Raw genomic sequence first — 24,330 nt, 5'->3', positions numbered from 1 at the left:
GAACACGGAAGTAAAGGTCGCATCATCTGACGTCACTACTCCCGTTAAGTTGCAACCAGGCTCCTTTTTCTGGACGAGCCACATGCGATGGTATGAAAAGTATGAAAGCGTTGTACAACTGTACATGCAGGACCGGAACACTATAGAATGTAATGCCACTGTATAGGAGCTGTAAATGTTTACGGAAGGGGATGTTTGCCCGGTCAGTCGGTAGTGTCGAAGCCTGGAGAGACCCCCGCAACTTTCCCTGATGTGTGGCAGAGGGTAGACATTTTTGCTGGTTTACATTAGCTAGCTAGCTTCATGCTATACAGTACTACTGAAACCTGTATGTAGATTTTACAGGATAGTTATCAAGACGACCATGGCTAACCGAATGTCAGACCTTTTCTCGAACAGCCGCCTCGTCATTGGATTATTGGCCAACTTGCTATCATCGATATGCATCGTTTTCATCAACAAATGGATCTATGTTCACTATGGCTTCCCAAACATGACTCTAACTCTGATCCATTTCGTTGTGACATGGCTTGGACTATGGGTATGCCAGAAGATGGACATATTTGCGCCAAAGAGTCTCCAACCCACCAAAATTATCTGGCTCGCTCTAAGCTTCTGTGGCTTCGTGGCTTTCACCAATCTGTCTTTACAAAACAACACCATCGGTACTTACCAGCTGGCCAAAGTGATGACAACTCCTGTGATCATTGTCATACAGACAATGTACTACAAGAAGACATTCTCCACCAAGATCAAGTTGACTTTGGTAGGTAGGAGGTAGGGGGGTTTGCAATGTACAAATGCTGCTGCCTGCTACAAAGTATCTAGCATTCCATACAGAATGGCAGATTGGCATTATACCTTTTTATTTTTAATATAAAATACTTTTCTAATTGTACAAACATACCGAAGTTGAATTATACACAACCAAGCACAAGTTTTAAGAAAAACTAACTTTTTCAGAGGTCTTATATACATTAAATGATGCATATCATGTATGTTTCAAATGTAGTAGTGAGTTTCAGAATTTCAATAATACAATTCAATTATTGACCAGGAAATTGAATTCATTATCATCTTGGAATAAACCAAATTTGACGTCATTATATGTGAAATTGGCAATATTAATATTCTTTGAAAATAATAAATATAACTCCACCCAGAAAGTGGTAATATAATCACAGCTAAATTAAAATATGTTTCGTAGTTCCAATGTCATTCCCACAAAACTGTACAGTGATTACGCTCTACATTGAATCATGATGATTCATGTACTGGAGGCAGCTTTGCAGAGTGGTCACTAGCTGGCAAAGTCATAAAATCTCTCTGTCCAGTATGAAGGACGTTGGAGGTACTTTCACAAGCAGATATCCATATACTTCTAGTCATTACACCTACTAGCATGCTAGCAGATATCCATAGACTTCTAGTCATTACACCTACTAGCATGCTAGCAGATATCCATAGACTTCTAGTCATTACACCTACTAGCATGCTAGCAGATATCCATATACTTCTAGTCATTACACCTACTAGCATGCTAGCAGATATCCATAGACTTCTAGTCATTACACCTACTAGCATGCTAGCAGATATCCATAGACTTCTAGTCATTACCCCTACTAGCATGCTAGCAGATATCCATAGACTTCTAGTCATTACACCTACTAGCATGCTAGCAGATATCCATAGACTTCTAGTCATTACACCTACTAGCATGCTAGCAGATATCCATATACTTCTAGTCATTACACCTACTAGCATGCTAGCAGATATCTATAGACTTCTAGTCATTACACCTACTAGCATGTGTAACAGTGTAGGTTCCGTCCCTCTCTTCGCCCCAACCCGGGCTCGAACCAGGGACCCTTGCACACATCAACAACTGACACCCCACGAAGTATCGTTACCCATCGCGCCACAAAAGCCGCGGCCCTTGCAACGCAAGGGGAAACCCTACTTCAAGTCTCAGAGCGAGTGACGTCACTGATTGAAACGCTATTAGCGCGCACCACCGCTAACTAACTAGCCATTTCACATCGGTTACACATGCTAGCAGATATCCATAGACTTCTAGTCATTACACCTGCTAGCAGATATCCATAGACTTCTAGTCATTACACCTGCTAGCAGATATCCATAGACTTCTAGTCATTACACGTACTAGCATGCTAGCAGATATCCATAGACTTCTAGTCATTACGCTAATGCTAGGCAGGTCCTCACCAGACATCACCGGCAACAACGTCGCCTATGGGCACAAAAAACATTCATTGCTACAGAATGTAGTAATTTTATGTCAAAACGCATATCAAATGAGATATTGTTTTACTACAATGTAAAAACGATTTAAACTGAGCCATGTTGCTTTAAAAAGCTGACTCTTCCAAATGAAAAATGGATCACTTTGGAACCCACCGTCGCTGGGTTCATACAAACCCACCTCTTCACTGACGAGTCGTGGTTTTGTCTCACCAGGGGTGATGGTCGGATTCGCATTTATCGTCAAAGGAATGAGCGTTACACCGAGGCCTGTACTCTGGAGCGGGATCGATTTGGAGGTGGAGGGTCCGTCATGGTCTGGGGCGGTGTGTTACAGCATCATCGGACTAAGCTTCTTGTCATTGCAGGCAATCTCAACGCTGTGCGTTACAAGGAAGACTTCCTCCTCCCTCGTGGTACCCTTCCTGCAGGCTCATCTTGACATGACCCTCCAGCATGACAATGTCACCAGTCATACTGCTCGTTCTGTGCGTGATTTCCTGCAAGACAGGAATGTCAGTGTTCTGCCATGGCCAGCGAAGAGCCCGGATCTCAATCCCAATGAGCACGTTTGGGACCTGTTGGATCGGAGGGTGAGGGCTAGGGCCATTCCCTCCAGAAATGTCCAGGAACTTGCAGGTGTCTTGGTGGAAGAGTGGGGTAACATCTCACAGCAAGAACTGGCAAATCTGGTGCAGTCCATGAGGAGGAGATGCACTGCAGTACTTAATGCAGCTGGTGGCCACACCAGATACTGACTGTTACTTTTGATTTTGACCCCCCCTTTGTTCAGGGACACATTATTCCATTTCTGTTAGTCACATGTCTGTGGAATGTGTTCAGTTTATGTCTCAGTTGTTGAATCTTGTTAGGTTCATACAAATATTTACACATGTTAAGTTTGCTGAAAATAAACGCAGTTGACAGTGAGAGGACGTTTCTTTTTTTGCTGAGTTTAGATGTCCATAATGTTAGGTGATGTGTGTCTGTCTACTAGGTGTCCATAATGTTAGGTGATGTGTGTCTGTCTACTAGGTGTCCATAACGTTAGGTGATGTGTGTCTGTCTACTAGGTACCCATAACGTTAGGTGATGTGACTTCCTGTGTGTCTGTCTACTAGGTGTCCATAACGTTAGGTGATGTGACTTCCTGTGTGTCTGTCTACTAGGTGTCCATAACGTTAGGTGATGTGTGTCTGTCTACTAGGTGTCCATAACGTTAGGTGATGTGTGTCTGTCTACTAGGTACCCATAACGTTAGGTGATGTGACTTCCTGTGTGTCTGTCTACTAGGTACCCATAATGTTAGGTGATGTGTGTCTGTCTACTAGGTGTCCATAACGTTAGGTGATGTGTGTCTGTCTACTAGGTGTCCATAATGTTAGGTGATGTGTGTCTGTCTACTAGGTACCCATAATGTTAGGTGATGTGACTTCCTGTGTGTCTGTCTACTAGGTGTCCATAACGTTAGGTGATGTTACTTCCTGTGTGTCTGTCTACTAGGTGTCCATAACGTTAGGTGATGTGACTTCCTGTGTGTCTGTCTACTAGGTGTCCATAACGTTAGGTGATGTGACTTCCTATGTGTCTGTCTACTAGGTGTCCATAACGTTAGGTGATGTGTGTCTGTCTACTAGGTGTCCATAACGTTAGGTGATGTGCGTCTGTCTACTAGGTACCCATAACGTTAGGTGATGTGACTTCCTGTGTGTCTGTCTACTAGGTGTCCATAATGTTAGGTGATGTGTGTCTGTCTACTAGGTGTCCATAACGTTAGGTGATGTGTGTCTGTCTACTAGGTGTCCATAACGTTAGGTGATGTGTGTCTGTCTACTAGGTGTCCATAACGTTAGGTGATGTGTGTCTGTCTACTAGGTGTCCATAACGTTAGGTGATGTGACTTCCTGTGTGTCTGTCTACTAGGTGTCCATAACGTTAGGTGATGTGTGTCTGTCTACTAGGTACCCATAATGTTAGGTGATGTGTGTCTGTCTACTAGGTGTCCATAATGTTAGGTGATGTGACTTCCTGTGTGTCTGTCTACTAGGTGTCCATAATGTTAGGTGATGTGTGTCTGTCTACTAGGTACCCATAATGTTAGGTGATGTGTGTCTGTCTACTAGGTGTCCATAACGTTAGGTGATGTGTGTCTGTCTACTAGGTACCCATAATGTTAGGTGATGTGACTTCCTGTGTGTCTGTCTACTAGGTACCCATAATGTTAGGTGATGTGACTTCCTGTGTGTCTGTCTACTAGGTGTCCATAACGTTAGGTGATGTGTGTCTGTCTACTAGGTGTCCATAATGTTAGGTGATGTGTGTCTGTCTACTAGGTACCCATAACGTTAGGTGATGTGACTTCCTGTGTGTCTGTCTACTAGGTACCCATAATGTTAGGTGATGTGACTTCCTGTGTGTCTGTCTACTAGGTACCCATAATGTTAGGTGATGTGACTTCCTGTGTGTCTGTCTACTAGGTGTCCATAACGTTAGGTGATGTGTGTCTGTCTACTAGGTGTCCATAACGTTAGGTGATGTGTGTCTGTCTACTAGGTGTCCATAACGTTAGGTGATGTGACTTCCTGTGTGTCTGTCTACTAGGTGTCCATAACGTTAGGTGATGTGTGTCTGTCTACTAGGTGTCCATAACGTTAGGTGATGTGTGTCTGTCTACTAGGTGTCCATAACGTTAGGTGATGTGACTTCCTGTGTGTCTGTCTACTAGGTGTCCATAACGTTAGGTGATGTGTGTCTGTCTACTAGGTACCCATAACGTTAGGTAATGTTACTTCCTGTGTGTCTGTCTACTAGGTACCCATAACGTTAGGTGATGTGACTTCCTGTGTGTCTGTCTACTAGGTACCCATAATGTTAGGTGATGTGACTTCCTGTGTGTCTGTCTACTAGGTACCCATAATGTTAGGTGATGTGTGTCTGTCTACTAGGTGTCCATAACGTTAGGTGATGTGTGTCTGTCTACTAGGTACCCATAATGTTAGGTGATGTGACTTCCTGTGTGTCTGTCTACTAGGTACCCATAATGTTAGGTGATGTGTGTCTGTCTACTAGGTGTCCATAACGTTAGGTGATGTGTGTCTGTCTACTAGGTACCCATAATGTTAGGTGATGTGTGTCTGTCTACTAGGTACCCATAATGTTAGGTGATGTGACTTCCTGTGTGTCTGTCTACTAGGTACCCATAATGTTAGGTGATGTGTGTCTGTCTACTAGGTGTCCATAACGTTAGGTGATGTGTGTCTGTCTACTAGGTACCCATAATGTTAGGTGATGTGACTTCCTGTGTGTCTGTCTACTAGGTACCCATAATGTTAGGTGATGTGACTTCCTGTGTGTCTGTCTACTAGGTGTCCATAATGTTAGGTGATGTGTGTCTGTCTACTAGGTACCCATAACGTTAGGTGATGTGACTTCCTGTGTGTCTGTCTACTAGGTGTCCATAACGTTAGGTGATGTGACTTCCTGTGTGTCTGTCTACTAGGTGTCCATAACGTTAGGTGATGTGTGTCTGTCTACTAGGTACCCATAACGTTAGGTGATGTGACTTCCTGTGTGTCTGTCTACTAGGTACCCATAATGTTAGGTGATGTGACTTCCTGTGTGTCTGTCTACTAGGTACCCATAACGTTAGGTGTGATCCTCAACTCCTACTATGATGTGAGATTCAACCTCCTGGGGATGGTCTTTGCCACACTAGGAGTGTTCGTCACCTCCCTCTATCAGGTGGTAAGTAGTGATGCTTTGAAGTGCACTTGGACCTGGCGAACACTACAGTCTATGTGTGAACCGGCTGTCTTCCAAATGACACCCTATTCCCTATGAGTCCTGGTCAAAAGTAGAGCACTTGAAAGAAATAGGGTGCTAGTTGGGATGCAGACACGTTAGTGGACTTTCTTGCCTTATTCATACCTCTTATTATCAAGGTGTATTGTACTACTATCTCAGGCCTCATAATTGATTGATAATACATCTCTCTCTCTCTCTCTCCCCACCTCCCTCCCTCCATCTCTCTCCCCCTACCTCCCTCCCACATCCTCCCCCTCTTCCCCCCCACCTTCCTCCCTCACTCCCCCCACCTCCCTCCCTCTCTCCCCCACCTTCCTCCCCACCTTCCTCCCTCTCTCTCTCCCTCTATCTCAGTGGGTAGGTGTGAAACAGCATGAGCTCCAGGTAAACTCCATGCAGCTACTCTACTACCAGGCCCCCATGTCCTCTGCCTTCCTCCTCTCCCTCGTGCCCTTCTTCGAACCTCTCTCTGGGGAGGGGGGCATCTTCGGACCCTGGTCCTTCCCAGCACTGGTAAGAGACAGAGAGGGGGGGAGGGAAAGAGAGACCACCGATCAGTTAGCTAATGGATAGTACACCTAATCAGAACTCAGCATTAACTCTGTCACTGAGAGTTATTCTACAGTTTCCTCTCTCTCTCTCTCTCTGAGACACACAGGGAAACATACTTGGAAGAACTCAGCATTAACTCTGTCACTGAGAGTTATTCTACAGTTTCCTCTCTCTCTCTGAGACACACAGGGAAACATACTTGGAAGAACTCAGCATTAACTCTGTCACTGAGAGTTATTCTACAGTTTCCTCTCTCTCTCTGAGACACACAGGGAAACATACTTGGAAGAACTCAGCATTAACTCTGTCACTGAGAGTTATTCTACAGTTTCCTCTCTCTCTCTCTGAGACACACAGGGAAACATACTTGGAAGAGCTCAGCATTGTGAGTCTGTTCAGAACATGATGAATGCCGTGGCCTTGGTTGGTTCAGGGATGGTGAAGTTGTAATCCCACTACCTGACTCATACTGCATGACTGGGGTAAGATACTTTAAGACCAGGTCTAAGCAGATGGGCCAGAGAAACCATCAGCTCTTTTGCATGCAAGGTTAGAAGGAGGGGGAGACTTTGGGGGAATTCCTGGCTTGGCCTAAATATTCAAATAGTTTATTTTGTTAATGTAAATTATTTTGAGAGAGAGAGAGAGAGGTGTTTGATACTTTCAGTTTATCTTCAGAATGAGTGAGAGACTACATCCTGTGATGGATTACTCATATGAGATGAGTCACTGAAGGCACACAAGCACTAGTTCTCTACGGACATGTCAAAGCATGTTCAGCTGTGCGTGGCCAGTAGTCTGCCCAGCAACCAAACCTGCCACTAGGTCAAAGGAGCTCACTTCAACACTGTTGTACTGACCCCTAAGGTCCACAACCCTCCACTTCCACCCCCTGGAGATAGACTAGTTATAACAAACAGTGGTAAAATACTGATGTTGCTAATGCTGCTAACATGCTACGGTGCTGTTGTTACCTGTATCTCTTACCTTCAGACCATGGTGATGCTAACATGTTGTATCTCTACCTTCAGACCATGGTGATGCTAACATGTTGTATCTCTACCTTCAGACCATGGTGATGCTAACATGTTGTATCTCTACCTTCAGACCATGGTGATGCTAACATGTTGTATCTCTACCTTCAGACCATGGTGATGCTAACATGTTGTATCTCTACCTTCAGACCATGGTGATGCTAACATGTTGTATCTCTACCTTCAGACCATGGTGATGCTAACATGTTGTGTCTCTACCTTCAGACCATGGTGATGCTAACATGTTGTATCTCTACCTTCAGACCATGGTGATGCTAACATGTTGTATCTCTACCTTCAGACCATGGTGATGCTAACATGTTGTATCTCTACCTTCAGACCATGGTGATGCTAACATGTTGTATCTCTACCTTCAGACCATGGTGATGCTAACATGTATCTCTTACCTTCAGACCATGGTGCTGCTAACATGTTGTATCTCTTACCTTCAGACCATGGTGATGCTAACATGTTGTATCTCTACGTTCAGACCATGGTGATGCTAACATGTTGTATCTCTACCTTCAGACCATGGTGATGCTAACATGTTGTATCTCTACGTTCAGACCATGGTGATGCTAACATGTTGTATCTCTACGTTCAGACCATGGTGATGCTAACATGTTGTATCTCTACCTTCAGACCATGGTGATGCTAACATGTTGTATCTCTACCTTCAGACCATGGTGATGCTAACATGTTGTATCTCTACCTTCAGACCATGGTGATGCTAACATGTTGTATCTCTACCTTCAGACCATGGTGATGCTAACATGTTGTATCTCTACCTTCAGACCATGGTGATGCTAACATGTTGTATCTCTACCTTCAGACCATGGTGATGCTAACATGTTGTATCTCTACCTTCAGACCATGGTGATGCTAACATGTTGTATCTCTACCTTCAGACCATGGTGATGCTAACATGTTGTATCTCTTACCTTCAGACCATGGTGATGCTAACATGTTGTATCTCTACCTTCAGACCATGGTGATGCTAACATGTTGTATCTCTCCTCCAGGCCATGGTGATGCTAACATGTTGTATCTCTACCTTCAGACCATGGTGATGCTAACATGTTGTTGTATCTCTCCTCCAGGCCATGGTGATGCTAACATGTTGTTGTATCTCTACCTTCAGACCATGGTGATGCTAACATGTTGTATCTCTACCTTCAGGCCATGGTGATGCTAACATGATGTTGTATCTCTCCTCCAGGCCATGGTGATGCTAACATGTTGTATCTCTCCTCCAGGCCAGGATGATGCTAACATGTTGTTGTATCTCTCCTCCAGGCCATGGTGATGCTAACATGTTGTTGTATCTCTCCTCCAGGCCAGGATGATGCTAACATGTTGTTGTATCTCTCCTCCAGGCCATGGTGATGCTAACATGTTGTATCTCTCCTCCAGGCCATGGTGATGCTAACATGTTGTTGTATCTCTTACCTTCAGACCATGGTGATGCTAACATGTTGTATCTCTACCTTCAGACCATGGTGATGCTAACATGTTGTATCTCTTACCTTCAGACCATGGTGATGCTAACATGTTGTTGTATCTCTCCTCCAGGCCATGGTGATGCTAACATGTTGTTGTATCTCTCCTCCAGGCCATGGTGATGCTAACATGTTGTATCTCTACCTTCAGACCATGGTGATGCTAACATGTTGTATCTCTTACCTTCAGACCATGGTGATGCTAACATGTTGTATCTCTACCTTCAGACCATGGTGATGCTAACATGTTGTATCTCTACCTTCAGACCATGGTGATGCTAACATGTTGTATCTCTCCTCCAGGCCATGGTGATGCTAACATGTTGTATCTCTACCTTCAGACCATGGTGATGCTAACATGTTGTATCTCTACCTTCAGACCATGGTGATGCTAACATGTTGTATCTCTCCTCCAGGCCATGGTGATGCTAACATGTTGTATCTCTACCTTCAGACCATGGTGATGCTAACATGTTGTTGTATCTCTCCTCCAGGCCATGGTGATGCTAACATGTTGTTGTATCTCTACCTTCAGACCATGGTGATGCTAACATGTTGTATCTCTACCTTCAGGCCATGGTGATGCTAACATGATGTTGTATCTCTCCTCCAGGCCATGGTGATGCTAACATGTTGTATCTCTCCTCCAGGCCAGGATGATGCTAACATGTTGTTGTATCTCTCCTCCAGGCCATGGTGATGCTAACATGTTGTTGTATCTCTCCTCCAGGCCAGGATGATGCTAACATGTTGTTGTATCTCTCCTCCAGGCCATGGTGATGCTAACATGTTGTATCTCTCCTCCAGGCCATGGTGATGCTAACATGTTGTTGTATCTCTTACCTTCAGACCATGGTGATGCTAACATGTTGTATCTCTACCTTCAGACCATGGTGATGCTAACATGTTGTATCTCTTACCTTCAGACCATGGTGATGCTAACATGTTGTTGTATCTCTCCTCCAGGCCATGGTGATGCTAACATGTTGTTGTATCTCTCCTCCAGGCCATGGTGATGCTAACATGTTGTATCTCTACCTTCAGACCATGGTGATGCTAACATGTTGTATCTCTTACCTTCAGACCATGGTGATGCTAACATGTTGTATCTCTACCTTCAGACCATGGTGATGCTAACATGTTGTATCTCTACCTTCAGACCATGGTGATGCTAACATGTTGTATCTCTCCTCCAGGCCATGGTGATGCTAACATGTTGTATCTCTACCTTCAGACCATGGTGATGCTAACATGTTGTATCTCTACCTTCAGACCATGGTGATGCTAACATGTTGTATCTCTACCTTCAGACCATGGTGATGCTAACATGTTGTATCTCTACCTTCAGACCATGGTGATGCTAACATGTTGTATCTCTACCTTCAGACCATGGTGATGCTAACATGTTGTATCTCTACCTTCAGACCATGGTGATGCTAACATGTTGTATCTCTACCTTCAGACCATGGTGATGCTAACATGTTGTATCTCTACCTTCAGACCATGGTGATGCTAACATGTTGTATCTCTACCTTCAGACCATGGTGATGCTAACATGTTGTATCTCTACCTTCAGACCATGGTGATGCTAACATGTTGTATCTCTACCTTCAGACCATGGTGATGCTAACATGTTGTATCTCTACCTTCAGACCAGGATGATGCTAACATGTTGTTGTATCTCTCCTCCAGGCCATGGTGATGCTAACATGTTGTTGTATCTCTCCTCCAGGCCATGGTGATGCTAACATGTTGTTGTATCTCTCCTCCAGGCCATGGTGATGCTAACATGTTGTATCTCTCCTCCAGGCCATGGTGATGCTAACATGTTGTATCTCTACCTTCAGACCATGGTGATGCTAACATGTTGTATCTCTACCTTCAGACCATGGTGATGCTAACATGTTGTATCTCTACCTTCAGACCATGGTGATGCTAACATGTTGTATCTCTACCTTCAGACCATGGTGATGCTAACATGTTGTATCTCTACCTTCAGACCATGGTGATGCTAACATGTTGTATCTCTACCTTCAGACCATGGTGATGCTAACATGTTGTATCTCTACCTTCAGACCATGGTGATGCTAACATGTTGTATCTCTACCTTCAGACCATGGTGATGCTAACATGTTGTTGTATCTCTCCTCCAGGCCATGGTGATGGTAACATGTTGTATCTCTACCTTCAGACCATGGTGATGCTAACATGTTGTATCTCTCCTCCAGGCCAGGATGATGCTAACATGTTGTATCTCTCCTCCAGGCCATGGTGATGCTAACATGTTGTTGTATCTCTCCTCCAGGCCATGGTGATGCTAACATGTTGTTGTATCTCTCCTCCAGGCCAGGATGATGCTAACATGTTGTTGTATCTCTCCTCCAGGCCATGGTGATGCTAACATGTTGTTGTATCTCTCCTCCAGGCCATGGTGATGCTAACATGTTGTTGTATCTCTCCTCCAGGCCAGGATGATGCTAACATGTTGTATCTCTCCTCCAGGCCATGGTGATGCTAACATGTTGTATCTCTCCTCCAGGCCATGGTGATGCTAACATGTTGTTGTATCTCTCCTCCAGGCCATGGTGATGCTAACATGTTGTTGTATCTCTCCTCCAGACCAGGGTGATGCTAACATGTTGTTGTATCTCTCCTCCAGACCAGGATGATGCTAACATGTTGTATCTCTCCTCCAGGCCAGGATGATGCTAACATGTTGTTGTATCTCTCCTCCAGGCCATGGTGATGCTAACATGTTGTATCTCTCCTCCAGGCCATGGTGATGCTAACATGTTGTTGTATCTCTCCTCCAGGCCATGGTGATGCTAACATGTTGTATCTCTACCTTCAGACCATGGTGATGCTAACATGTTGTTGTATCTCTCCTCCAGGCCAGGATGATGCTAACATGTTGTATCTCTCCTCCAGGCCATGGTGATGCTAACATGTTGTTGTATCTCTACCTTCAGACCATGGTGATGCTAACATGTTGTATCTCTACCTTCAGACCATGGTGATGCTAACATGTTGTATCTCTACCTTCAGACCATGGTGATGCTAACATGTTGTATCTCTACCTTCAGACCATGGTGATGCTAACATGTTGTATCTCTACCTTCAGACCATGGTAATGCTAACATGTTGTATCTCTTACCTTCAGACCATGGTGATGCTAACATGTTGTATCTCTACCTTCAGACCATGGTGATGCTAACATGTTGTATCTCTACCTTCAGACCATGGTGATGCTAACATGTTGTATCTCTTACCTTCAGACCATGGTGATGCTAACATGTTGTATCTCTACCTTCAGACCATGGTGATGCTAACATGTTGTATCTCTACCTTCAGACCATGGTGATGCTAACATGTTGTATCTCTACCTTCAGACCATGGTGATGCTAACATGTTGTATCTCTACCTTCAGACCATGGTGATGCTAACATGTTGTATCTCTACCTTCAGACCAGGATGATGCTAACATGATGTTGTATCTCTCCTCCAGGCCATGGTGATGCTAACATGTTGTTGTATCTCTCCTCCAGGCCATGGTGATGCTATCTGGCCTCATAGCCTTCCTAGTCAACCTGTCAATCTACTGGATCATAGGGAACACCTCTGCTGTCACGTATCCTTTTGTTCTGGCTGGAGGTCAAGGGTCAACCACAGGACTGTCTCAAAAATGTCAATTCATCTGTCCTCGATTCCTCACATCATCTCTCCTTCTCAAAACTCATTGAAGAATAAGGTCAGAGTGGAGGGACCTTTGACCTTCTCCTCCAATATTGTTGATAAGGAGGCGAGGAGATATGATGTGAGGAATCACCATGACAACTAGTATAACTCTGGGGTCAATATTACAAAGTTGTGTATGTGATACATTTCAAATTCACTGTGTGCGCCTTCTTTTTTAATTTGACCTTAACCGTGAACTCCTACAGCTACAACATGTTTGGCCACTTCAAGTTCTGCATCACCCTGTTGGGGGGCTATGTTCTCTTCCAGGACCCCCTGTCTCTAAACCAGGGCCTGGGCATCCTCTGTACCCTCGCTGGCATCCTCTCCTACACCCACTTCAAGCTGGCAGAGCAGGAGGAGGGCAAGAGCAAGCTGGTCCAGAGGCCATGATAGGCCCACCGGAGTGCCAATCCATAGAGGCTGCTGCTCTCATTGGTTGCTTGACAACTCACTGGTTCCCTAGGATTGTTTGAGGGAAGGGCCAGGTTGGAATCATAGAACTAGAGGCTGGAATCATAGAACTAGAATTCTATAGTTGGAATGTGATTGTTGAGTGAAAGGGGAACTGGCCAAACAGTGAGATAAAGGGAGCTAGTTCTGTCAGGGAACACTAATGATCATGTTTTGTAAGATAATGATGATAATACACTGCTAAAGAAGTGGAATGTATACTGTATTGGAAGATGTGGAAGGTCAGCAAGCCTAGTATTTACATTGGTTTTGCATTACTCAAGATGCTGTCTTATATTTCAGTATTTTTGCCGGGAACGATAAAAGAGTGGACAACTTGCTCTTAACAATTTCCAAATGCTGAAGATACTTTTGCATTATTGAATGATTTTTTTTTCATACTGTGATCTTCAATAAATGGTATTTTATTGATAGTTTGTCTCATTTAGGAAGCTTGGGGAAGTTACCTGAACCTGCCACAGAGCATTGAGAGGCCCATTAACAGCTGTATGAATGGAGGTTAGGTAGGGCTACCACTCATTGTGGTCGTAGAGAAAAGGAAGGACTCTGTTTTCATAGTGCTGCTCACAACCTATTTATGTCAAAGGTTGATGAAGTGAAAAGTAATGCATATCTCAAATACTTTCTAATTACAGATTGTTTCATGGAAAAAGGACTAAATCACATTGTTTGTTTAACATTCTGATTGCTGCTGGGACAGTAGAGAGAAACAAGACTACATACAGCTTTTTATTTATTTTTTATTTATTTCACCTTTATTTAACCAGGTAGGCCAGTTGAGAACAAGTTCTCATTTACAACTGCGACCTGGCCAAGATAAAGCATAGCAATTCGACACATACAACAACACAGAGTTACACATGGGCTTGCCCTTTACAAGTTAGTCAACATGATATCATACAGGATTGGAATAAGAGTTGGGTCGTATTCATTAGTGCACACTGTAGCAAAACGTTTTGCAACAGAAAACCAAAACAAGCGTTTCTTACTGGACAAGTTCAGTTATTCCATCCCTGTTTCAGTCTGTTTTCTTATGTTTGGCGTCTAGTGAATACGAACCTGCGATGGGAGGTGGTGTGGACGAGAAAAATCTAGGTAGGTGGGGACTGTGCTACAAGGTACAGGCAGTTCCCTGGTCTCAGAGAGTGGCCTCAGTGTTCTGCTGTCTGCTCAGCCTCTCTAGGTTCACAGGCCTGCCATTGTGGCTTAGTGTAGTGTGTACACACCCAACCACCAGAGGCCAGCAAAAACACATGAGCCAAATAACAAGGACATATCTGTGGTAGCACAGAACTTCAGTCCCCGGGGGCTACGTCCCAAATGCCACCCTACTCCCTATATAGTGCACTACCTTTGACAAGAGCCCCATGGGGAGGTAGTCCCCTAATATAAAGGGAATAGGATGCCATTTGAGAGACGGCTTCCCCTTTCTGTGTAAACTGGAACTGAATGGTTACGTGGCTATTTATAACTCTTCAACGTTATCCTACCCTGCTCATTTACAAAGTCAATGAAGCCGGTGAGAGACTTGTGAGACTGAGACGGCATCATGTAAGATTTAGTATAATATAATTATTTCCAGTCGCCAGAGACCCATCAAGTAAATCTAATCACAATGTAAATTACTTTACAAAGTCTATAATCATCCCATTCTTTGAAGCAAGTGCATAACTTGACTTTAATCGTAAACTTTAATGACTTAATGGCCTTTGTCATTCCATTTGTACTAATTAGAAGTTCTAAAGGATTAATAACACTTATTGGAGGTTATAAGGCTTAATAACATGCCCTGACATGTTGAGGCTCTGAAAGAACATGTCGTTCTAAAATAACATCTGACTCATTATGTCAGCTCTTCTAGGAATGAGAGGGGGAGCAGACTGGAAAATATGCCAACGATACCAGAGAAGACCAAAAACTTTCTGCTGGTTCAAGGACAAATACAAGATTTGATGTATTTTGATGCACACAAAAGTTATCAACAAAATAGACCATTTATAATGAATCTTCCACTTTTCATTTTGTCCATCAATAAACACATTTGTGAATGATTTAACTAATCCAAATCAAGGAGCCATTTCTGACCAGTAGGCCTTTCCTTTTTAGAAGTTGTGGTTTGACTTTCATTAACCAAGGAAAGTCGTGACGTTTCTCACGGTCTCAATGACCACTAGTTCCATGACCACTAGTTCCATGACCACTAGTTCCATGACCATTAGTTCCATGACCACTAGTTCCATGACCATTATTTCCATGACCATTAGTTCCATGACCACTAGTTCCATGACCATTAGCTCCATGACCACTAGTTCAATGACCACTAGTTTCATGACCACTAGTTCAATGACCACTAGTTCCATGACCATTAGTTCCATGACCACTAGTTCCATGACCACTAGTTCCATGACCACTAGTTCCATGACCATTAGTTCCATGACCATTAGTTCCATGACTACTAGTTCCATGACCATTAGTTCCATGACCACTAGTTCCATGACCATTAGTTCCATGACCATTAGTTCCATGACCACTAGTTCCATGACCATTAGTTCCATGACCACTAGTTCAATGACCACTAGTTCCAAGACCAGTAGTTCCATGACCAGTAGTTCAATGACCACTAGTTCCATGACCACTAGTTAGATGACCACTACTAGTTCCATGACCACTAGTTCCATGACCATTAGTTCCATGACCACTAGTTCCATGACCACTAGTTCCATGACCACTAGTTCCATGACCACTAGTTCCATGACCACTAGTTCAATGACCACTAGTTCCATGACCACTAGTTCCATGACCACTAGTTCAATGACCACTAGTTCCATGACCACTAGTTCCATGACCATTAGTTCCATGACCACTAGTTCCATGACCATTAGTTCCATGACCACTAGTTCCATGACCACTAGTTCCATGACCATTACTAGTTCCATGACCATTAGTTCCATGACCACTAGTTCCATGACCACTAGTTCAATGACCATTAGTTCCATGACAATTAGTTCAATGACCATTAGTTCCATGACCACTAGTTCAATGACCATTAGTTCCATGTATCTTCTGTTGTAGATTCACTGATACCAGTTTATTCTCTGTTCTTCTAACCAAAGGACTAGCATCATATGGACTAGCATCAAAAGGACTAGCATCATATGGACTAGCATCATATGGACTAGTATCATGGACTAGCATTAAAAGGACTAGCATCATATGGACTAGCATCATATGGACTAGTATCATGGACTAGCATCAAAAGGACTAGCATCATGGACTAGCATCATATGGACTAGCATCATATGGACTAGTATCATGGACTAGCATCAAAAGGACTAGCATCACATCCGCCACACTGATCCTCAACACGGGGGTCTCTCAGGGGTGCGTGCTCAGTCCCCTCCTGTACTCCCTGTTCACTCATGACTGCACGGCCAGGCATGACTCCAACACCATTAAGTTTGCTGATGACACAACAGTTGTAGGCCTGATCACCGACAACGATGAGACAGCCTATAGGGAGGAGGTCAGAGACCTGGCCGGGTGGTGTAAGGACAACAACCTCTCCCTCAAAGTGATCAAGACAAAGGAGATGATTGTGGACTACAGGAAACGGAGGACTGAGCACGCCCCATTCTCATCGACAGGGCTGTAGTGGAGCAGGTTGAGAGCTTCAAGTTCCCTGGTGTCCACATCACCTACAAACTAACATGGTCCAAACACACCATGACAGTCGTGAAGCGGGCACGTCAAAACCTATTCCCCCTCAGGAGACTGAAAAGATTTTGCATGGGTCCTCAGATTCTCAAAAGGTTCTACAGCTGCACCATCGAGAACATCCTGACTGGTTGCATCACTGCCTGTTATGGCAACTGCTCGGACTCCGACCGCAAGGCACTACAGAGAGTAGTGCGTACGGCCCAGTACATCACTGGGGCCAAGCTTCTTGCCATCCAGGACCTCTATACCAGGCGGTGTCAGCCCTAAAAATTGTCCAAGACTCCAGCCACCCTAGTCTTAGATTGTTCTCTCTGCTACCCCACGGCAAGCGGTGCCGGGGGAACCAAGGCTAGGTCCAAGAGGCTTCTAAACAGCTTCTACCCCCAAGCCATAAGACTCCTGAACATCTAATCAAATGGCTACCCAGACTATTTGCATTGCCTCCCCATTTTAAGCTGCTGCTACTCTGTTATTATCTATGCATAGTTACTTTAATAACTCTACCTACATGTACATATTACCTCGACTAACCGGTGCCCCCGCACATTGAATCTGTACCGATACCCCCTGTATATAGCCTCCACATTGACTCTGTACCGGTACCCCCTGTATATAGCCTCCACATTGACGCTGTACCAGTACCCCCATAGCCTCCACATTGACTCTGTACCGGTACCCCCTGTATATAGCCTCCACACTGACTCTGTACCGGTACCTCCTGTATATAGCCTCCACATTGACTCTGTACCGGTACCCCCTGTATATAGCCTCCACATTGACTCTGTACCGGTACCTCCTGTATATAGCCTCCACATTGACTCTGTACCGGTACCCCCCTGTATATAGCCTCCACATTGACTCTGTACCGGTACCCCCTGTATATAGCCTCCACATTGACTCTGTACCGGTACCCCCTGTATATAGCCTCCCCATTGACGCTGTACCAGTACCCCCATAGCCTCCACATTGACTCTGTACCGGTACCCCCTGTATATAGCCTCCACATTGACTCTGTACCGGTACCCCCTGTATATAGCCTCCACATTGACTCTGTACCGGTACCCCCTGTATATAGCCTCCCCATTGACGCTGTACCGGTACCCCCATAGCCTCCACATTGACTCTGTACCGGTACCCCCCTGTATATAGCCTCCACATTGACTCTGTACCGGTACCCCCTGTATATAGCCTCCACATTGACTCTGTACCGGTACCCCCTGTATATAGCCTCCACATTGACTCTGTACCGGTACCCCCTGTATATAGCCTCCACATTGACTCTGTACCGGTACCCCCTGTATATAGCCTCCACATTGACTCTGTACCGGTACCCCCTGTATATAACCTCCACATTGACTCTGTACCGGTACCCCCTGTATATAGCCTCCACATTGACTCTGTACCGGTACCCCCTGTATATAGCCTCCACATTGACTCTGTACCGGTACCCCCTGTATATAGCCTCCACATTGACTCTGTACCGGTACCCCCTGTATATAGCCTCCACATTGACTCTGTACCGGTACCCCCTGTATATAGCCTCCACATTGACTCTGTACCGGTACCCCCTGTATATAGCCTCCACATTGACTCTGTACCGGTACCCCCTGTATATAGCCTCCACATTGACTCTGTACCGGTACCCCCTGTATATAGCCTCCACATTGACTCTGTACCGGTACCCCCTGTATATAGCCTCCACATTGACTCTGTACCGGTACCCCCTGTATATAGCCTTCACCTTGACTCTGTACCGGTACCCCCTGTATATAGCCTCCACATTGACTCTGTACCGGTACCCCCTGTATATAGCCTCCACATTGACTCTGTACCGGTACCCCCTGTATATAGCCTCCACATTGACTCTGTACCGGTACCCCCTGTATATAGCCTCCACATTGACTCTGTACCGGTACCCCCTGTATGTAGCCTCCACATTGACTCTGTACCGGTACCCCCTGTATATAGCCTCCACATTGACTCTGTACCGGTACCCCCTGTATATAGCCTCCACATTGACTCTGTACCGGTACCCCCCTGTATATAGCCTCCACATTGACTCTGTACCGGTACCCCCTGTATATAGCCTCCACATTGACTCTGTACTGGTACCCCCTGTATATAGCCTCCACATTGACTCTGTACCGGTACCCCCCCTGTATATAGCCTCCACATTGACTCTGTACCGGTACCCCCTGTATATAGCCTCCACATTGACTCTGTACCGGTACCTCCTGTATATAGCCTCCACATTGACTCTGTACCGGTACCCCCTGTATATAGCTTCCACATTGACTCTGTACCGGTACCCCCTGTATATAGCTTCCACATTGACTCTGTACTGGTACCCCCTGTATATAGCCTCCACATTGACTCTGTACCGGTACCCCCCCTGTATATAGCCTCCACATTGACTCTGTACCGGTACCCCCTGTATATAGCCTCCTCATTGACTCTGTACCGGTACCCCCTGTATATAGCCTCCACATTGACTCTGTACAGGTAACCCCTGTATATAGCCTCCACATTGACTCTGTACCGGTACCACCTGTATATAGCCTCCACATTGACTCTGTACCGGTACTCTCTGCATATAGCCTCCACATTGACTCTGTACCGGTACCTCCTGTATATAGCCTCCACATTGACTCTGTACAGGTAACCCCTGTATATAGCCTCCACATTGACTCTGTACCGGTACCTCCTGTATATAGCCTCCACATTGACTCTGTACCGGTAACCCCTGTATATAGCCTCCACATTGACTCTGTACCGGTACCCCCTGCATATAGCCTCCACATTGACTCTGTACCGGTAACCCCTGTATATAGCCTCCACATTGACTCTGTACCGGTAACCCCTGTATATAGCCTCCACATTGACTCTGTACCGGTACCCCCTGTATATAGCCTCCACATTGACTCTGTACCGGTACCCCCCTGTATATAGCCTCCACATTGACTCTGTACCGGTACCCCCTGTATATAGCCTCCACATTGACTCTGTACCGGTAACCCCTGTATATAGCCTCCACATTGACTCTGTACCGGTAACCCCTGTATATAGCCTCCACATTGACTCTGTACCGGTAACCCCTGTATATAGGCTCCACATTGACTCTGTACCGGTAACCCCTGTATATAGCCTCCACATTGACTCTGTACCGTAACACCCTGTATATAGCCTCCACATTGACTCTGTACCGATACCCCCTGTATATAGCCTCCACATTGACTCTGTACCGGTAACCCCTGTATATAGCCTCCACATTGACTCTGTACCGGTAACCCCTGTATATAGCCTCCACATTGACTCTGTACCGGTAACCCCTGTATATAGCCTCCACATTGACTCTGTACCGGTAACCCCAGTATATAGCCTCCACATTGACTCTGTACCGGTAACCCCTGTATATAGCCTCCACATTGACTCTGTACCGGTACCCCCTGTATATAGCCTCCACATTGACTCTGTACCGGTACCTCCTGTATATAGCCTCCACATTGACTCTGTACCGGTACCCCCTGTATATAGCCTCCACATTGACTCTGTACCGGTACCCCCTGTATATAGCCTCCACATTGACTCTGTACCGGTACCCCCTGTATATAGCCTCCACATTGACTCTGTACCGGTACCCCCTGTATATAGCCTTCACCTTGACTCTGTACCGGTACCCCCTGTATATAGCCTCCACATTGACTCTGTTCCGGTACCCCCTGTATATAGCCTCCACATTGACTCTGTACCGGTACCCCCTGTATATAGCCTCCACATTGACTCTGTACCGGTACCCCCTGTATATAGCCTCCACATTGACTCTGTACCGGTACCCCCTGTATATAGCCTCCACATTGACTCTGTACCGGTAACCCCCTGTATATAGCCTCCACATTGACTCTGTACCGGTACCCCCTGTATATAGCCTCCACATTGACTCTGTACCGGTACCCCCTGTATATAGCCTCCACATTGACTCTGTACCGGTACCCCCTGTATATAGCCTCCACATTGACTCTGTACCGGTACCCCCTGTATATAGCCTCCACATTGACTCTGTACCGGTACCCCCTGTATATAGCCTCCACATTGACTCTGTACCGGTACCCCCCTGTATATAGCCTCCACATTGACTCTGTACCGGTACCCCCCTGTATACAGCCTCCACATTGACTCTGTACCGGTACCCCCTGTATATAGCCTCCACATTGACTCTGTACCGGTACCTCCTGTATATAGCCTCCACATTGACTCTGTACCGGTACCCCCCTGTATATAGCTTCCACATTGACTCTGTACTGGTACCCCCTGTATATAGCCTCCACATTGACTCTGTACCGGTACCCCCCTGTATATAGCCTCCACATTGACTCTGTACCGGTACCCCCTGTATATAGCCTCCACATTGACTCTGTACCATTACACCCTGTATATAGCCTCCACATTGACTCTGTACCGGTACCACCTGCATATAGCCTCCACATTGACTCTGTACAGGTACCCCCTGTATATAGCCTCCACATTGACTCTGTACCGGTACCCCCTGTATATAGCCTCCACATTGACTCTGTACCGGTACCCCCCTGTATATAGCCTCCCCATTGACGCTGTACCGGTACCCCCTGTATATAGCCTCCACATTGACTCTGTACCGGTACCCCCTGTATATAGCCTCCACATTGACTCTGTACCGGTACCCCCTGTATATAGCCTCCACATTGACTCTGTACCGGTACCCCCTGTATATAGCCTCCACATTGACTCTGTACCGGTACCCCCTGTATATAGCCTCCACATTGACTCTGTACTGGTACCTCCTGTATATAGCCTCCACATTGACTCTGTACCATTACACCCTGTATATAGCCTCCACATTGACTCTGTACCGGTACCACCTGCATATAGCCTCCACATTGACTCTGTACAGGTACCCCCTGTATATAGCCTCCACATTGACTCTGTACCGGTACCCCCTGTATATAGCCTCCACATTGACTCTGTACCGGTACCCCCCTGTATATAGCCTCCCCATTGACGCTGTACCGGTACCCCCTGTATATAGCCTCCACATTGACTCTGTACCGGTACCCCCTGTATATAGCCTCCACATTGACTCTGTACCGGTACCCCCTGTATATAGCCTCCACATTGACTCTGTACCGGTACCCCCTGTATATAGCCTCCACATTGACTCTGTACCGGTACCCCCTGTATATAGCCTCCACATTGACTCTGTACTGGTACCTCCTGTATATAGCCTCCACATTGACTCTGTACCGGTACCCCCTGTATATAGCCTCCACATTGACTCTGTACCGGTACCCCCTGTATATAGCCTCCACATTGACTCTGTACCGGTACCCCCTGTATATAGCCTCCACATTGACTCTGTACCGGTACCCCCTGTATATAGCCTCCACATTGACTCTGTACCGGTACCCCCTGTATATAGCCTCCACATTGACTCTGTACCGGTACCCCCTGTATATAGCCTCCACATTGACTCTGTACCGGTACCCCCTGTATATAGCCTCCACATTGACTCTGTACCGGTACCTCCTGTATATAGCCTCCACATTGACTCTGTACCGGTACCCCCTGTATATAGCCTCCACATTGACTCTGTACCGGTACCCCCTGTATATAGCCTCCACATTGACTCTGTACCGGTACCCCCTGTATATAGCCTCCACATTGACTCTGTACCGGTACCCCCTGTATATAGCCTTCACCTTGACTCTGTACCGGTACCCCCTGTATATAGCCTCCACATTGACTCTGTACCGGTACCCCCTGTATATAGCCTCCACATTGACTCTGTACCGGTACCCCCTGTATATAGCCTCCACATTGACTCTGTACCGGTACCCCCTGTATATAGCCTCCACATTGACTCTGTACCGGTACCCCCTGTATATAGCCTCCACATTGACTCTGTACCGGTACCCCCTGTATATAGCCTCCACATTGACTCTGTACCGGTACCCCCTGTATATAGCCTCCACATTGACTCTGTACCGGTACCCCCTGTATATAGCCTCCACATTGACTCTGTACCGGTACCCCCTGTATATAGCCTCCACATTGACTCTGTACCGGTACCCCCTGTATATAGCCTCCACATTGACTCTGTACCGGTACCCCCTGTATATAGCCTCCACATTGACTCTGTACCGGTACCCCCTGTATATAGCCTACACATTGACTCTGTACCGGTACCCCCCTGTATACAGCCTCCACATTGACTCTGTACCGGTACCCCCTGTATATAGCCTCCACATTGACTCTGTACCGGTACCTCCTGTATATAGCCTCCACATTGACTCTGTACCGGTACCCCCTGTATATAGCTTCCACATTGACTCTGTACTGGTACCCCCTGTATATAGCCTCCACATTGACTCTGTACCGGTACCCCCCTGTATATAGCCTCCACATTGACTCTGTACCGGTACCCCCTGTATATAGCCTCCACATTGACTCTGTACCATTACACCCTGTATATAGCCTCCACATTGACTCTGTACCGGTACCACCTGCATATAGCCTCCACATTGACTCTGTACAGGTACCCCCTGTATATAGCCTCCACATTGACTCTGTACCGGTACCCCCTGTATATAGCCTCCACATTGACTCTGTACCGGTACCCCCCTGTATATAGCCTCCCCATTGACGCTGTACCGGTACCCCCTGTATATAGCCTCCACATTGACTCTGTACCGGTACCCCCTGTATATAGCCTCCACATTGACTCTGTACCGGTACCCCCTGTATATAGCCTCCACATTGACTCTGTACCGGTACCCCCTGTATATAGCCTCCACATTGACTCTGTACCGGTACCCCCTGTATATAGCCTCCACATTGACTCTGTACTGGTACCTCCTGTATATAGCCTCCACATTGACTCTGTACCATTACACCCTGTATATAGCCTCCACATTGACTCTGTACCGGTACCACCTGCATATAGCCTCCACATTGACTCTGTACAGGTACCCCCTGTATATAGCCTCCACATTGACTCTGTACCGGTACCCCCTGTATATAGCCTCCACATTGACTCTGTACCGGTACCCCCCCTGTATATAGCCTCCCCATTGACGCTGTACCGGTACCCCCTGTATATAGCCTCCACATTGACTCTGTACCGGTACCCCCTGTATATAGCCTCCACATTGACTCTGTACCGGTACCCCCTGTATATAGCCTCCACATTGACTCTGTACCGGTACCCCCTGTATATAGCC

General features: G+C 45.9%; 1 protein-coding gene across 1 annotated transcript; it reads left to right on the top strand.

Moving 5' to 3' along the window:
* The first annotated feature begins 33 nt into the window (after window positions 1-33).
* Window positions 34-13,769, top strand: LOC106609860 (solute carrier family 35 member E3). Its single transcript, XM_045722398.1, has 5 exons — window positions 34-766; window positions 5,896-6,006; window positions 6,421-6,579; window positions 12,697-12,779; window positions 13,093-13,769. The coding sequence occupies exons 1-5, from the start codon at window positions 365-367 to the stop codon at window positions 13,277-13,279; spliced, it is 942 nt and encodes a 313-aa protein (XP_045578354.1). The 5' UTR covers window positions 34-364; the 3' UTR covers window positions 13,280-13,769.
* The last annotated feature ends 10,561 nt before the right edge of the window (window positions 13,770-24,330 follow it).

Source organism: Salmo salar, chromosome ssa07, assembly GCF_905237065.1.
Source record: "Salmo salar chromosome ssa07, Ssal_v3.1, whole genome shotgun sequence".
NCBI lineage: Eukaryota > Metazoa > Chordata > Actinopteri > Salmoniformes > Salmonidae > Salmo > Salmo salar.
Note: the sequence above shows the minus strand (reverse complement) of the source record. Positions and strands in the feature narration are given on the sequence as shown.